At 35.4% G+C, this 16404-nt stretch overlaps 3 protein-coding genes across 3 annotated transcripts in view; 2 read left to right on the top strand and 1 right to left on the bottom strand.

Moving 5' to 3' along the window:
* LOC123544129 (transformation/transcription domain-associated protein-like) overlaps positions 1–9631 on the bottom strand; it is a 51549-nt gene extending 41918 nt beyond the window's left edge. The window contains exons 1-3 of the mRNA XM_053536574.1: positions 9472–9631; positions 8957–9248; positions 746–901 (exon numbers count right to left, since the gene is read on the bottom strand). Coding sequence (XP_053392549.1) covers positions 746–770 — 25 coding nt within the window. The 5' untranslated portion in view covers positions 771–901; positions 8957–9248; positions 9472–9631. The remainder of the gene's footprint in view (positions 1–745; positions 902–8956; positions 9249–9471) is intronic.
* LOC128555113 (target of rapamycin complex subunit lst8-like) overlaps positions 1–16404 on the top strand; it is a 494046-nt gene that overhangs the window by 174702 nt on the left and 302940 nt on the right. The gene's annotated exons all lie outside the window — the stretch shown is intronic.
* LOC128555112 (uncharacterized) lies at positions 1931–5093 on the top strand. Its single transcript, XM_053536570.1, has 2 exons — positions 1931–3372; positions 5030–5093. Exon 1 carries the CDS (start codon positions 2228–2230, stop codon positions 3272–3274), a length of 1047 nt encoding a protein of 348 aa, XP_053392545.1. The 5' UTR covers positions 1931–2227; the 3' UTR covers positions 3275–3372; positions 5030–5093.

The following is a 16404-nucleotide window of genomic DNA, read 5'->3' on the forward strand; positions in this document are numbered from 1 at the left end:
CTGAAAATAGGGGGCAGAGCCTGACGAAAAATATGAGGTGCACAAGTTCATATCATGATAAAGACTCATGCAAGGTTTCATCGATTTATATCAAATCCTTTTCGTGCTAGGCGCGTCACAAACTTCAGACAGCCGGACGCAAGGACGGACAAGACCAAATCTATATGCCCCCTCCACTCATGGGGGTGGGGGGGCACAAAAACACCTTACACTATTATTTCTGTGTAATACTCTCGGCAATCCGATATCATTTATTTCAGTGTCATTAATTGAATCAATTAAACAATTAGTGGCCAATTAATTTGCATATGTTGATGTCGTAACCATGTGATTTGAAGGAGAGGCTAGCTAGCATGTCGTCTGCACATTTCTTTAATAAGTAAACAGTTTTACATGAATAAGTTGAACTTTATTATATTTATTTATAAAATACTGCATAAAATTTCCAGAACATTAAATGTAAATGTCATATATAGCTGTCGATAACTGTATCCGGATGTCGATAACTATGTCAACAAGGGAGATCGATTTTTTGAACGTCATAACGTGGACATATCACAGTAACCAGGAAATACCTTTCCAAAGGGCCAATCAAAAAACGTTTTACATAATAGGATAGATATTGCAATAAGTAAACAAGGAACGTAATTTGTGTACTTATATTTAGATTAAACTGTCCATAACTGTGTCACCTGCTCTACTCCAATTCCCTGTCTGTGCTTTAAAACTGTATGAATAAACTTACCAACTAAGGATGATCTGACAACCATTTGTCCTCATGTCTGACGAGTGTATACATATACATGTGTATGTGTTAGAACTATGCCCAGGTACTGAGTTCCCCTAGTACAGCAGGTGTCACACTCTGTTGCTGCCGATGTATTGTCAAAGTAAGCTGAGCCTGCAACACAAAGAAGTCAGTTCAAACAACTATCAATTCTTGACTTGAAAAAATAAGTAGTAAGACCTGATACCTTATGGTTCTGGTTGATATCTTTATGTTTGGTATGTGTGTAACATCATACTTCAGCATCCATATCCATCAATGTTTAAAGTTTGAAACTTTGATTTATATATAAGAATGGCAAATATTTCATTTGCCAATGCAATGTCTACAGCATATTTTATGAGCCATCATTAATTGCACATTTCTGCAAAGTTTCATTGCAATTTATGAGTATTTGACGATGCCAGAGCAAAATGGAAATTTAGCATTTTAATCTTTAATTCTAATTTTGATCAATATGGACCCATGAGTTATTCAGTTATGTCAGATAACCTGCCAAGTGTTCTGCATTCATTGAGCATCTAAGAGTCACAGACAATTAGAGGTGGAGTTTAAAATACTTTAATGTATTCTATGTAATACTTAGGGGAACATTCCCTCTTTGCATTCTCTTTACTGGCAGTCAAGAGATATACCTGCTAAATAATTTGCAACATTACTACATACGTAACTCATCAACCTAGAAATTCTATCGTGAAAATACACGTTTTAGCACAGTACAGAAGTATTTTATCAAAGCACTGAAAGTACTCGAGGATCGATTGTCTCTGAACAACACAGATTGTACACATTATGTGTAGATATCAGAGGAACATTTTCCAGTATACAAATGTACTCAAAGTTTGACATTTAACCATATATGTGAACTTTACTTTTGATGTAGGAACACATGTGTTTGCCTTTTGCATTCAGTAATCATATTTGAATGGTAACCAGTAAGTAGATTTTAGCAAAACTGAACTGAAAATTCAAAGCTTGCACAACAGGTAATTTTAAGTTAAACGTACTTTTTGTGAAATCAAATTCAATATCTATTTATTGTCTGTAAACAATGTTATTGTTGAATGTAACAATACAAACATATTAAAGCTATGTATAGCTTTTGACTTTCGTATATTGGGGTGGGGGTTACACTATAATTCTATTTCGTTGAGAAATAAAATTTCGTCTAAAATGAGTATGTACTTCGCGCATGCGCAATCAGTGTGCTTCCACTTCATGGCGCATACAGTCTACGCGTAGCGTTGACAATTTCTTAAATCGCCGATATTTCCACGACTTCCACCCGTACGGTGATATTTATGGTGTGGATTTTGAGTGTTCAGTTTATAAATCGTGCGTGGCACGTTATTTTTGCAAACTTTTCTATATTCAGTGATATTTTTGTGTTATTTTCACTGCACGTGGTGCGGTACACTTAGTGTCATTAGTTTTCACGATATGGCCGACTCGGCAAAAGACTCGAAATCCGAGAAAAAAGGACACGAAAATACTAAAAATAAATCTAGTTCCTCTAAGGGTAAAGCGCCTTTGAAAAAAGTACCCGATGATGGAAATAACAGTGTTCCCGATGATTTTTCAACTTGGAAAAATCTACAAGAAAATGCAATTCTTGAATGTCTTAAATCTATTCAGTCTTCTCAGACTGCCTTGGTGAAACGCATTGATGATATCGAAAAATCTTTCGATTACAGTGAGGATTATGATTTTGACCAAGATTTAGACTTTCGTGACAGTGGTAATGCACCACCTGCTAAAAGATTTCGGACGGAGTCCGACCATGATTCACAGACATCAGCTTGTGGCAATGATTTAAATAGCACATCAGTCAGCAGATTTTCTAGCCTTGTTAACAAATTCCAACTAACTGAAACAACCAGCTCGGATGTTGACTCTGTGTTGGCAGATATTGTTTTTGAATTGTTCAGAAAAGGCATGAGTGAGGAACATTTTGATAAAATGACAAAAGACGAGAGCTCAGCTCGGCCTTCAAATTGTGAAGCACTTAGTGAAGTAAGACTAAATAAGTTAATTTGGGACGTAGTTTCAAGTAGAGCCCGAACAAACGACAAAAAACTTCAAAACATTGAAAAATCTATTGTAAAAGCTGGTGTTTTCCTCACCAAGACCATGGATAGAGCTGCAAAATTTGAGAAAGTTCTGACTGAAAATGATATGACTGATGTTGATATGACTGGTTTAATAGAAGGCTGCAATGATGCACTAGCTTTGATTGGCCATGCCAATTACCAAGTCAATATGGCACGAAGGGACTTTTTAAGACCTGAACTTCGAGCAGAATATACCCACTTGTGCTCTCATTTGCTGCACTTCACATCAGAGCTCTTTGGCGATGACGTTTCAAAGACTGCCAAAGAAATTGAAGATTGCAACAAAATGGGCAATAGAATGCACCAGAGTCAGTTTGTAAGAGGCAGATACAGAGGACGTGGCCAGTTTAGAGGCCAGTTTCGTGGTGGTCGTTGACCAGCCTATGGTTATGGTAGAGGTCAACCCAGATTTGGCCAATCAGTCGAGCCAAAAAACTTGGTTCGCAGAGGAGCAAGGAAATAAACACCAATCAGGTAAGTTCAGAATTTATAGCTGGTAGACTGGAACATTTTGTCTCCAAATGGGAACAAATAACAAATGACCCTTGCATTCTAGACATAGTAAAGAATTGTCACATTGAATTTATAGATGGCGTGGAACCGTCACAAACCACTCCAGTTCAAGAGAGTCATTTTAGTACCAGTGAACATTTGATAATTGAATCTGAAATCAAAAAATTATTACAGATGCAGGTCATAAAAGAAGTGACTTATACAAAAGGTCAATTTATATCTCCAATTTTTCTCAAGAAAAGAAAAATGGAGAATACAGGCTAATTCTCAATCTAAAAGAATTAAACAAATTTATTCCGTACCATCATTTTTAAAAAGGATACTTTTGAAACAGCTGTCAATCTAATCTCAAAAGATATGCTGATGGCCAGCATCGATATTCGACATGCTTACTATAGCATAAAAATAGCTGAAGAACATCAAAAATTCTTACGATTCACATTCAGAGACAAAATGTTTCAGTTTCGAACAATGCCGAATGGTTTGGCTCATGGGCCATTGATTTTCACACTCCTCCTAAAACCTGTATATGCTTTTTTAAGAAATCAAGGCCATATAAGTACTGGCTTTATAGATGACAGTCTGTTGGGAGGAAACTCAGTGCAAGAATGCATTGACAACATCTGTGATACAAAAAATTTAATGACCAGTTTAGGATTCCTAATAAACAAAGAAAAATCAATTCTAGAACCAACAAAAACTATCAGACATTTAGGAAATATGATTGATTCAGAACAAATGATTGTGTATCTGCCTGATGACAAAAAAGATCAGATTGCAAATGAATGTTATAAATTATATCTCAGTCACAGGGCCACTATCAGACAAGTAGCGAAGGTCATAGGCCTCTTAGTGGCATCATTTTCAGCTGTAGAATATGGCAAACTTTTCTATAGAAAACTTGAAAGAGCTAAAGCTAATGCCCTTCGAGAAAATAGGGGTGATTTTGATTCTTACATGTACATATCAATTAGCATGAAACAAGACCTTCAGTGGTGGTTCAATAATATTCACAAACAAATTAGACGTTTGCACAAAGGGAATCCTGATCTCGTCATTCAGACTGACAGCTCGCACCTAGGTTGGGGTCTGGTTTATGAAGGGAATGAAATAGGTGGTAGATGGACAAATGAAGAAAAAGCATTACACATTAATGTCCTAGAACTGAAAGCAATTTTATTTGCGCTAAAAGCTCTGGCTGATAAAATTTCTGACAAACACATAAAAATTTTATCAGATTCTACTACGGCAGTGTGCTATGTCAATAACTTCGGTTGTTGTAAGTCATTTGCCTGTAATGAAGTCAGTAGAGATATCTGGTTATGGTGTCTGCAACATAATGTATGGTTATCATGTGCCCATGTGGCAGGGAAAGATAATGAAGCAGATGCTCCCTCAAGACAGTTCAGTGACAATACTGAGTGGGAAATCAGAAATGACATTTTTTGTAAAATTGTAAGATTTGGCAGACACCCACCATTGATTTGTTCGCATCTAGACTTAATCATAAGGTCCAAATGTATTGTTCATTTAAACCAGACCCTTGTGCTAAATTCATAGATGCATTCAGCATTGATTGGAGTGCTTTTACATTGATATACATTTTTCCTCCTTTCAGTGTAATCGGTCGCTGCGTTTGGAAGATCCAACAAGACCAGGCTCAAGCAATAATAATTGTACCACTAAGGACCCAACCCAGTCGTGGTTCCCTGTTGTATAAAAAATGCTGACAGACAGACCAAGAGTAATTCCCAAAAGCAAAACTCTACTGAAAATGCCACATTCAGACCAAATTCATCCTCTGTGGAGAAAAATGAATATGATAGCTTGTCGTGTATCAGGAACTCCTTCCGAAGCAGAGGTCTTTCTAGCAAGGCAACCTCTATACTCCTTGCATCATCGCGACAGTCAACTAGAAAAGGATACAAATCATACATTAACAAGTGGCTTCTTTTCTGTAGTCAACAAAAGGTTAGTGAAACATCTCACTCTGTGAATGACATAATTGAATTCTTGACGTATCTATATGATAAGAGTCTAGGATATAGTGCCCTTAATACAGCCAGGTCAACTTTATCTGCATTGGGAATCAGCATAGAGTCATTTTCTGCCGGTCAGCATCCTTTGGTAATACGCTTCCTGAAGGGAATATACAACATCAGGCCGCCTCAGGCACGTTATTCTAACATTTGGGATGTAAATTTGGTACTACAATACCTAAGAAAATTGTCTCCAGTAAGAACTTTAACTCTCAAGGACTTAACATTAAAATTGGTTACCTTGATGGCTCTTACAAATGCAGCCCGTGTACATAGTTTACATTTACTGACTATCAGCTCTCTAAGTAAGACGAGCTCTGAATTTGTCATATATTTTGAGGGATTACTTAAGCAAAGTCGTCCAGGTGAACAGTTCTCATTCATGCATTTTAAAGCGTATCCGCCAGATAGGCGACTATGTGTTTATTTTGTGATAAAAGAATATCTTATACGAACAAGAACTTTAAGGAATTCTGGAGATACTAGATTTTTTATAAGTTATGTGAAGCCACATAAAACAGTCTCTAAGGACACCATTGCAAGATGGATCAAGACTGTAATGTACCGTGCTGGAATAAATGTAAATGAATTTGGGCCACACAGTATTCGAGCAGCAGCAACTTCGAAAGCCCAATCTAAAGGAATACCTGTAGAAGACATTATTAAACAAGCCGGATGGTCTAATGCAGGAACATTCCAGAAATATTATAACAAACCTATAACGAAGAAGACATTTGAATCGGCAGTTTTGCAGACATAATGGTAAGACATAACAACATTGTTCTCTATCATACTACCATATTCGACGTGTGTCCCTTTAAGCTAATTCAGTACTGGCCAAAAATGATGATAATCTCATTATTATACGACAGGCATTTATATGAATAGAGACATTTACGCGTATGCTTTCCATTACTTCACTTGCTCGTTCGTCTCGGTCTGATATATTTTCTGATTTTCCGTGTTAAAATCTCATTTTAGACGAAATTTTATTTCTCAACGAAATAGAATTTAAAAATTAGACGAGACTTACCTGTAAGTTGAAGTATAATTTGAATTCTATGAGTTAGAAATAAAAGGAGGTCTAAAATCCCTCCACATCCCACCCTGAACTCATAGAATCAAATTTACTAAGGCAAGAAAAAACTTTATTACTCTGCTGTGCAGAATCACATTTGTTATAATGTAACTTAATTGCATGTCATGATCTTATTTCCAGATTATAGCAATAACTAACGTAGGTTATTAAACATACATTGCTAGCTATTGCTCGGAAAACCAGAAAATAGAGTTAAAAACTGATTGCGCATGCGCGAAGTACATACTCATTTTAGACCTCCTTTTATTTCTAACTCATAGAATTCAAATTATACTTCAACTTACAGGTAAGTCTCGTCTAATTTTTAAATTTTCCTACATGGTGTAAGAAGCATTCTTACATCGAAATATGGAGAGGATTTAGCAAATTGTTGTAAAACTTAAAATACAATATCATTAAAATTCAAAACAAATGTATACACATTATTATGATAAAGTGAAAATGTATGGTTATGCCTACATGTATTTTCCTCCATCTATTTTATTTCTAGAAATTGAGACTCAAGAAAAATTAATCCAAAAATTAAATTCTTCAACCAAATGCAAGCTTAAGAAATTACCTATGTAATTATTTTGAAATAGGATGAGAATATCATTTCTTCATAAATACTGTTTAGTCTGTTGTGCAGCATTTTCTTAACCTTTAGTTCTCTTGTCAAACTAGAAAACTAGAAATACTTCAGTCAAACTGGTAAACAAGGTCATCAAGACAAACATTCTGATCAATTCCCAGGAGTTTCAAACTTAAAATTAGGTCTCTAGAGTGTTAACAAGCTTTACCTTTGATTTGACTTAGTGACCTAGTTTTTGATCCTACCTAAACCAAATTGAACCTTAATCTAAAGATCTTCCAGATTTACATTCTGGCCAAGTTTCATTAAGATATGGTAGGCATAGGAAATAGAGATCAATATAATTACACCTTTACTAATCCTACCAGGTGTTCTGTATTACAAAAGTGGATCTATTGTGACATTTTGATACAAACAAAACTGTATTATCTGCACTATTATTTACCTACTGGTACTTCGTTTTATTATTGGCTTGTTAAAAGTTAATTTTTTACCATATGTAAGTTGACAGAATCATAGGAACCATGTCTTGAGGGGTAAATCAAACACAAATGAATAAATCCTTAATGATTTTGTTGTGCAAAAAAGTATGGAATTGTGTCTTAAACAGTTTTCATTTTCCACTCAATTGTGTAATTGCAAGGGAAGTAAACTAATAGATCTCTACTTATAAGTACTAGCCCAAGGCAAGAGTTGTCATTCTTTGTGGATCACAACTTTAAATTAAAAATTAAAACTTCTGTTATTGATATTAACAAAACTATCATAAACTTCACATTTGTGAAATCATTTTTGGTTATTTCAAGGACTTAGAAATTAATTTCTAGACTTTATTTAATGTAATTCTATCATTGAAAATTTTAGGGCCTATCTCTAGATATGGTCATAAATGTGGCCTCTAGAGTGTTAACAAGCTTTACCTTTGATTTGACCTGGTGACCTAGTTTCTAACTCCACTTGACCTAGATTTAAACTTGACCTTAAGATCATCAAGATTAACATACTGACCAAGTTTCATTAAGATATGGCCATGAATTTGGCCTCTAGAGTGTTAAGTAGCTTTTCCTTTGATTTGGCCCAGTGACCTAGTTTTTTACCCCACCTGACCCAGATTAGAACTTGACCGAAAAATCATCAAGATTAACATTCTGATCAAGTTTCATTAAAATATGGACATAAATGTGGCCTCTAGAGTGTTAACTAGTTTTTCCTTTGATTTGACCTGGTGACCTAGTTTTTGACCCCACATGACCCAGATTCAAATCTGACCTGAAGATCATCAAGATTAACATTCTGACCAAGATTCATGAAGATACAATCATAAATGTGGCCTCTTCAGTGTTAACAAGCTTTTCCTTAGATTTGACCTGGTGACCTAGTTTTTGACCCCAGATAACCCAATATCTAACTCGTCCAAGATTTTATTGAGAGTAACATTCTGACCAAGTTTCATTAAGATTAGACCAAAATTGTGACCTCTAGAGTGTTAACAAGCTTTTCCTTAGATTTGACCTGGTGACCTAGTTTCTGATCCCAGATGACCCAATATCAAACTCGTCCAAGATTTTATTGAGGGCAACATTCTGACCAAGTTTCATTAAGATTGGGCCAAAATTGTGACCTCTAGAGTGTTAACAGTCAAATTGTTGACGACGGACGACTGACGATGGACGACTGTCGACGATAGACGACAGACACAGGGCGATCACAAAAGCTCACCTTTGAGCACTTCATGCTCAGGTGAGCTAAAAAAGTTCAATGTTAAATTCAACATATTCCAAAATACTTTTATGTAGTATTTTAACTAAATGAAATTAAACAGTATGAAAACATTACTTGTAAAATCTAAGAGTAGAATTGGGTCTTAGTTGTTCATCCAACTCATACGGTTCTGCATCAGTAATATACTTTGACTTTCTTGTTCTGTTTGTTATGAATCCATACTTAGTTGACCTCTCATCAATATCGACAAGGTTTGAGCACTGGTGTTCCAGTCGGTAGGCATCCTTGCTCAGTGCATACTGAAAGTTGGACAGTCTCCTTGTTGAGATGATGGGAAACATTCCGTCTGTGTGTGGAACTTGGACAGTCAGACGGACAGTATTGGGGTGGTCTTCATCATCTGGTCCTATAAATAAATTTGAATTGTTTATTCAAACAATGCAAGTAGAACTTTGACAATCATATAAACAGTACTGGGTTGATACATTATTTCTGAAAGTATAAACAGATCTGGCTTGTGTATTATCAGAGGGACATATACATTACAGTGGGAAAAAATGCCAACCTGGGTAAAACTGCCATGAAATTGTAGAAGCAAGGCAACATTTCAACACGATTTTTTTATTTACCTGTATACCATAGCCTAGCAGTGAAATGTTCTGCCCCCACAGCTCCCTGTGACCTTGGAGAACACATTCCTTCTTCAGCACTACAGTGACTACAGGGCTACCAACTTCCCTTCCTGGTTCCCCAGCCTCATTTACAGCTCTAGCAAAACATCTTAACTGACTCCCTGCATGAACATGATACATTTTACAAATAGATCACTTACAGGAATGTTTCAGATACAATACAGAAAGCAAGTCTAAAAGAAACTTTGAAAACACTGAATATTCTACAATTCTTAACTTCAATATAATATTAGGATCAGATGAAAGCTTAGGCTTACCACTACATTATTATTATGATAATTTTATAATCTTTACCAATTTAAGTATAATAACCAAAGTTTTCTCTACAAAACAAATTATGTCTGTTCCTCAAGAACTGACAACATTGAGTTCTTGCTAACTATTATTACTGGACTGACAAAATCATAAAATGCTGTAAACTGTGATTCAAAGATACCATACAGACTACTGTAACCAGACAGACAGACAGATGGTAAACACCATTTCATAAAACACAACTGAAACTCCGTACCTCGAATTCCAAGGGACAAGAGTTTCATTTTAAAGACGGGCTTATTGCTTTTTTTGGGGCAAAAGTTTTCGGGACAAACTAAAAAATGTTTTTCGGGACGAAAAAATGTCTTCAAATTTAAACCCCAGAATTTTTGAGGTATGCGAGTTCAAGATATCGAGTTTCAACTTCATATATATTTCAAAGGGGGATTCATGAAGCCCAATTTAAAAAGGTCTGTAATCTGAACAAATTTCTTTTTCCCAAAAAATTTGCAAAAAAATAATTACCTCTAAAAAATTTACTGTCAAAAAGGGGAAGCTGGATTAGGGTAAAAAGCCGTATTGGTCCAAGATCTCTCAAAATTTCCGCTACGCCCTTGCATCGGTTGGGGGGGGCCCAAACCCCCCAAATCTAAACCTTCGTAAATGGTCCGCAATTTCTGAACAAAAATCTCTTAAACCCCCTTGGGATTTGGGGAATTTTTTTTGGGCTGCAAGGCCAAAAATCACTTTTTTTTTAAAATTAACAGGTCTGGGGAAATTTATGTATTACCTGCTGACTGTTTAAAATAAGTTTAAATAAAATAAAATTTTTTATTTTTATGTCATCAATTCAAAAGGGCCTTTCAAGGTAACCCACTTTTAAGACAAAACCCAACTACAATTTTAACCCTTTTCCCAGTCCATGTTTTTTTAAATTTTTTAGGTAAAACTTTTTTCAAGAAGGTTAAAGGGTTAAGTAAATTAAGAAAATAACATACATTACAAACCCTCCGAGCGCCCCTCTTTTAAAAAAAATCCTCTCTTTAAAAAAGATCTTTTTTTTCCCAAAGGGCTAAAATAAACTATAAAATTTCCCTCTCCAAAACAACTATCAGTATTTATTTTCCCAAGGGGTTTTTTGCTCTACGGGGGTTTGCATTTTAAACTATCTTTTTGATTTTTTTTTTTTTTTTTCTCAAAAAAATTTTTTTTTTTCCCTTATTTTGCGATCATGCAATTGGGGAAATTTTACATTACATGGTTTCACCCAAAATTTTTAATATCTGAAAAAATCCACAAAAAAAAAAGTTTAAATAACCTTTTTTTTTTTTCCCCATTTAATACCAAAATCTTTTTTTAACAAATGAGCCACATCATGAAAAAACCACAAAAGGTTTTTGCGACCAAAATGATCCAGCCCAAGACACGAAACCACGCTGTTTTCCCTTAAAATTCCAGGGGGGGTTCGCAAACAGTTTTCAAATTTAAAAAGGGGCTTTAAAAAGAAAACCCAAATAGATCCTAACTCCGCGCAGGCTGGTCTGGATCCAAGCACTATGTTGGTTTTCTCATGGCGCATCTCAAATGATGTTGCTTAAATGCTTCATAACATATGGTGAATGCCTTTTAAAGTATGAAGAAAACAGACTACGGGAAACCAAAGGGAAAAATTTCATTGTCAAAGCTCTGTCTAGTAAAAAAATGAACACTTACAGAGACAAAAATTAAGGGAAAGCCTTTGATGGGTTTTCATATCATTAACCCTTCTGCCCACTCTTTTAAAAGGTCCCTTAGGGAGAAAAACCATGATTTCACGGGAATAAAACCATCAAAAAATTTGGGCTTTTCCCTTTTAAAGGGGTATACTTTTTGTTTCTACTGTTGCGGGAAAGTTTGGGAAAAAAATTTGTCAAAGGAAAACATTAACTTAGGGTTATGTAATTTTTAAAATACTTTCACGGGAACCCCGCGCCAAAGCAAAAATAGGGTTTTTAACTTTACAAAATGACAAAAAAAAAAAGTCAAAAGTTTCGGGTGCGTTTTTAAAATGGCGAAAAACCCCTTGCTTTGACATGTTTAAAAATTTAATATTTGCCATGGTACGTTTGAGGTACGTTTCAGTCTAAAATATTACGTTGATAATGTTGTAACATAATTTTAAAAATTTATTCATATTTAAGCAATTTTTTTATGAATATGAAAAACCCCTTTGCTATAAAAAAGTGGTGAAGGTCAACATGTCGTCACTTTGCGAATCGTTTGTTTTTGATGTCATCAAGCTAATTTTGTTTTGAATGAAATAATGAACGGGAATCTAGAACTACATGAAAAACAATTTTGAAACCCCCTTTTGTTCTGGGGTAAATTTTTTTTTAAAATTAAGCCCTATAGAAATTGCAATTTTCGTTTCAACTGTATGCGAATTTTCTGGCAATTTTTTGTAGATTTTTTTTGGCCCCTTTTTTTAAAATTTTTTTTTATGTAATCAAAAAGCTGAAACTGTTGCTACATCACTTTCTTTTTTCATACAAAAATTATGTAAAAAATATCTCCCCCGGGTGCCCTAAATTGGTCCATTTTTTAAAAAAGAGGATATGTGCTATTTTCATGGGGGAATTATTTATACAAAAAAAGCAATTTTTCGTTATCAAATTAAATTACTAAAAATAAAAGTAACCCCCTTTAACATTCTTTTTTCCCTTTTTTTATTACTTTAAATGTACTGATGATGGAATTTCCGTGGAAAACCTGGTGGAAAATTTCATGGAAGCTAGGGGTTAAAACCCAATACAGCTGACATAACACAATGATGAACCCATCTAAACCAAACAAAATGATTTGCCCTAAGATAAAACCCCCAAAAAGGGGATCTCGAAACTATCAAACAAAAACCCAAAGAGGGGTGTGGTTGTAAATTTTTGTTGTTTTAAAAGGGTTGTTCGTATGTTGTGCTAGACAATTTTTTAGAATGAGAGAGATGTAAAAAAGACAAAGATTTATATTTGTAAAAGGGAAACTTGCTTGAAAAACTTGTACTGCCCGGGTGAAAGGAGGGGGGGATGGCAGCGAGTGGGGCTTTGAAAAAAATTTTCCAAGGAAAAACCTTTTGCCAAAAGCATTTGGGTTTGAAAAAGGCCACGGGGAAAAGCAAGTGAACGTATCAAAAACCCCCATTTCCAAAAAGGGGTGTAGGCCCCCGCGGGTTCATGGTCTAGTGGAAAAAAAACCGTCAAATCATTTTCCTCTGAAAACACAAAATGCAGTGCAGTACGAAAACCCTCGCTTATAAGGAACATTTGGGACCTCTAAAATTTGTCCTTATAACCGAGGTTCCTTATATCCATATAGGGCAACTAGTTCTTTAACCGGGGGTTTTGTATAACGAACTCAATTTTTTATGGGAACACTTTTTACTGACTTCAAAAGGGGCTTGTGTTCACACCCCCGGACCGCCCCATAAACCCTTTATGTGATAAAGTTGCGAGTCTATACCGGGCCCTTTTTCCCGGAAGATGGAAAGGTAAAACTGCCTGCATGTATGTGACTGAAAAAGGGGGTTAAACCCAGGGCCTTTTTAAACCTAAACAAAAGCCAAAATGTACATCTTTAAAGAATGACCGTAATTTTTTGTTTATTTTTTGCCCGGTTATTTCTATCTTTTTTTTTTTAGAAAACCTTTAAAATTTAAAACAAATAAATATTTTTGCCGTTCGCCCCTTACCTTGCTCTCCCTGAAATGTTTATTGAAAAAGGCATCATACTTTATAAAATAAATTTTTCAATTTTCTATTTTGCGAAAGAAAGAAAAACGGCGTCTTCCCAAAACCGGATTAAATTTAAATTAAACCTAAATTTTTTGCTTTTGTCTATTTTAAGCATCTGCTATAATTCTTTACATGGAATTAGGAAAACCCTGACTTTTTTGGGGCCATTGTTAACCCCGGGGAAATTAGCACTTTTATTGGGGATATTTCCATCAGGGGCCCGAAACTAACTAATTATGATCAATAAAAATTTTCCCAAAGTTTTTTTTATCGTCCCTTTTGAAAAATGTTAATGATGTATTATATTTTTTCTTTTTATTGTACCCTTTGGAATTAAAAAACAAAAGATCATAAAAATTTTAAAAAATCCAATTTTGTTTTATTAAAGTGCTTGAAAGCGCGGGGAACGTCCCCGGATTACTCTGATTTCATCAGTGTTCTCCTTTTTTTTTCCCTTTTTCAAAATTTTTTTATTCTATTTTTCCCCATTCCGCATAACTGGGGGGATTTTCCCCCTAAATTTTTCATACTTTTGGCCGGGAAAAACTGTTCCTTATAACCGATTTCCCTATAAAACCGAGGAAATTTTTACATGAATAAAAAGGGGGAAATTAATCGGGGAATTGAAAAAGTTCCTTAAAACCGGTTTTTCCTTAATCCATTTTTCCTTTAAAAGTGGGGGTTTTACTGTACTTAAAAAACTTTTGAAATCGAAAGGGATTTTCCACCCCCCCTCACACACCAAGGGGCCGAAAATAAATAAAAACCCCGCCCTTTTTCCCCTTCATAAAACCCCTAAAAATCATGATTTTCAAGAAATAGGGAAGATTTGTCCCAAAGTGAAAGGGCCATTTTGGGAATCCCGGGATCCCCAAAACCAGAGTAATATGAGCTACTTTGGTTTTAAAAGTTTCAAACTGATTTTTTTTAAAATTTTTTTTTGGAAAGGGTTTTTCTGATGTCCCAATCAAAAACCCCCGGGGGTTTGGGGTAAATCGACCCTGGGGGTCAAAAATTTGAACAACTTTTGTAAGGTCCATTTTAGGCAATGCTCTTCAAATATCTAAGCTCTAACCTTTTTGGGGTTTTTTTTTTAAGAAATTTTTCTATGTACAATCAAGAACCCCAGGGGGGGGGGCCCAATTTGCCCCCTTGGGGGGGGGGGGGGGGGGTAAATGATTGAACAAAATTTGTAAAAGTCTCCCCAGGAATGCCCAAAAATGTTCCAAAAAATCAAAAATCTAGGCCCCATCTGGTTTTTTTTTGGAAAATTTTTTGGAAGATTTTCCTTTTGAAAAATCGGGGAAACCCCCCGGGCGGGGTCAATTTTGACCCCAGGGTCAGGGAGGGGGAAAAAAATTTTGGTAAAAGGTCCACAAAAGCAATGTTTCACACCAAATACCCAAAAGGGCTCTAGGTTCTTTTTTTTTGAGAAAAAGGATTTTTAAATTTTTTCCTTTTGGGTTGCCTGGCCCCCAAAAATTTCTAAGGGTTTCAATTCTTTGAAAATTTTTGTAGGGGCTTCCCCCAAAGGGAAACCATTCCTTTGAAGTTTGGATGAAATTGGCCTACCCTTTTATGGGGAGAGTAAATTTAAAAGAAAATTTTTAGGGAACGGACCCGGACGGTGACGCCCCCTAATATCACCCCACCCTTTGGGCCCCGGGGTTGGCACTTTGGCTCTGGTGAGCAAAAATTTGGAATCAGGGGTGTCCCCCATATAAAAACATAAAATTCCGCAAACAAATGTATCAAACATGTGAGGACTTTGGGGTCCCCATATCTATGGCCAAAGTGAAAAGGCCCAAACCTAGAGGGCCACTGCATGTTTTGGGTTTTGCACGTGCAGAGCAGAGGTGTTCAGCAATGTGTACAAAAAACTACACTCTTTTCCGAGGTACTCACAAGATCCAGAAAGTTCCATTATACATGTAACGTCTCTTTTTTTTGGGCAGGGATACAGGGAAAATGGGGGGCATTTAAAGGCTTTCTTTGGTTGCCCGGATAAAAAAAATTTCCGAATATTCCAAGTACCCACTTTCCCGGGGTTTTCACTTCAAAAAACCCCCGTAGCAATATTTATAAAATGTTGCGGTTGAAAAACAGAGGAGACAAGGTTTTTCGTCTGTAAAACAAAAATTTTTTGCTATGGATTCATACACATTACCCAAAAAATAATGCCAGGGGAATTTAGCCGAACGAAGCGCTACCTTTAAAACCCTTTTTCGCCCCTTTGAGATTTCCCCATTTTCCGAAAAATTCTGTGCAGCACCACCCTCAAGAAAAAGCGGGAAAAATGGGGAAAGAAATTTTTTTTAAAAGGGGAGTTTTTAAGGGTTTAGTTTTGTCTTTTTCCGTGAACAAAGTTTTTTACAAATGTGTAAAATTTTTTTTTTTAATTTTGGTTAAATTCGCCCGGGTAAAAACAGTGAAAACTTAAACCCTGAAGTACAATTTAAAATCCCGGGGAGGGACTTCTTTCATCCTGTTACCATGGAAGGGATAGGAGGGCTTTTCCTGTTTTTTGTTCAAAAACAAAATTTTTTGAATCTGTTTCAAATTATGTTTTTTTTAAAAAATTTTATGTAAAAAATTCCCTTTTTTCACTCCCCGTTTTGATACTGATGTTACAAAGTTTACAAGAAAACTACTTTTCTTTAAATCTTTAAAAAATTTGTAAAAGGGTAAAATTTTCGTAGGATTTTTTTGGTAAAAAGTTAAAAAAAATTTTTAAAAACGTAAGTTGTAATTTTAACCTTTTTAAAAAAGTATTTAAAAATGTTTTGAAAGCCCCCAAAATTCTATCCACAAGCAGTATCTTTTCATGACAACAAATTTTTTATAAAAAAAT

Source organism: Mercenaria mercenaria, chromosome 2, assembly GCF_021730395.1.
Source record: "Mercenaria mercenaria strain notata chromosome 2, MADL_Memer_1, whole genome shotgun sequence".
Classification (NCBI taxonomy): Eukaryota; Metazoa; Mollusca; class Bivalvia; order Venerida; family Veneridae; genus Mercenaria; species Mercenaria mercenaria.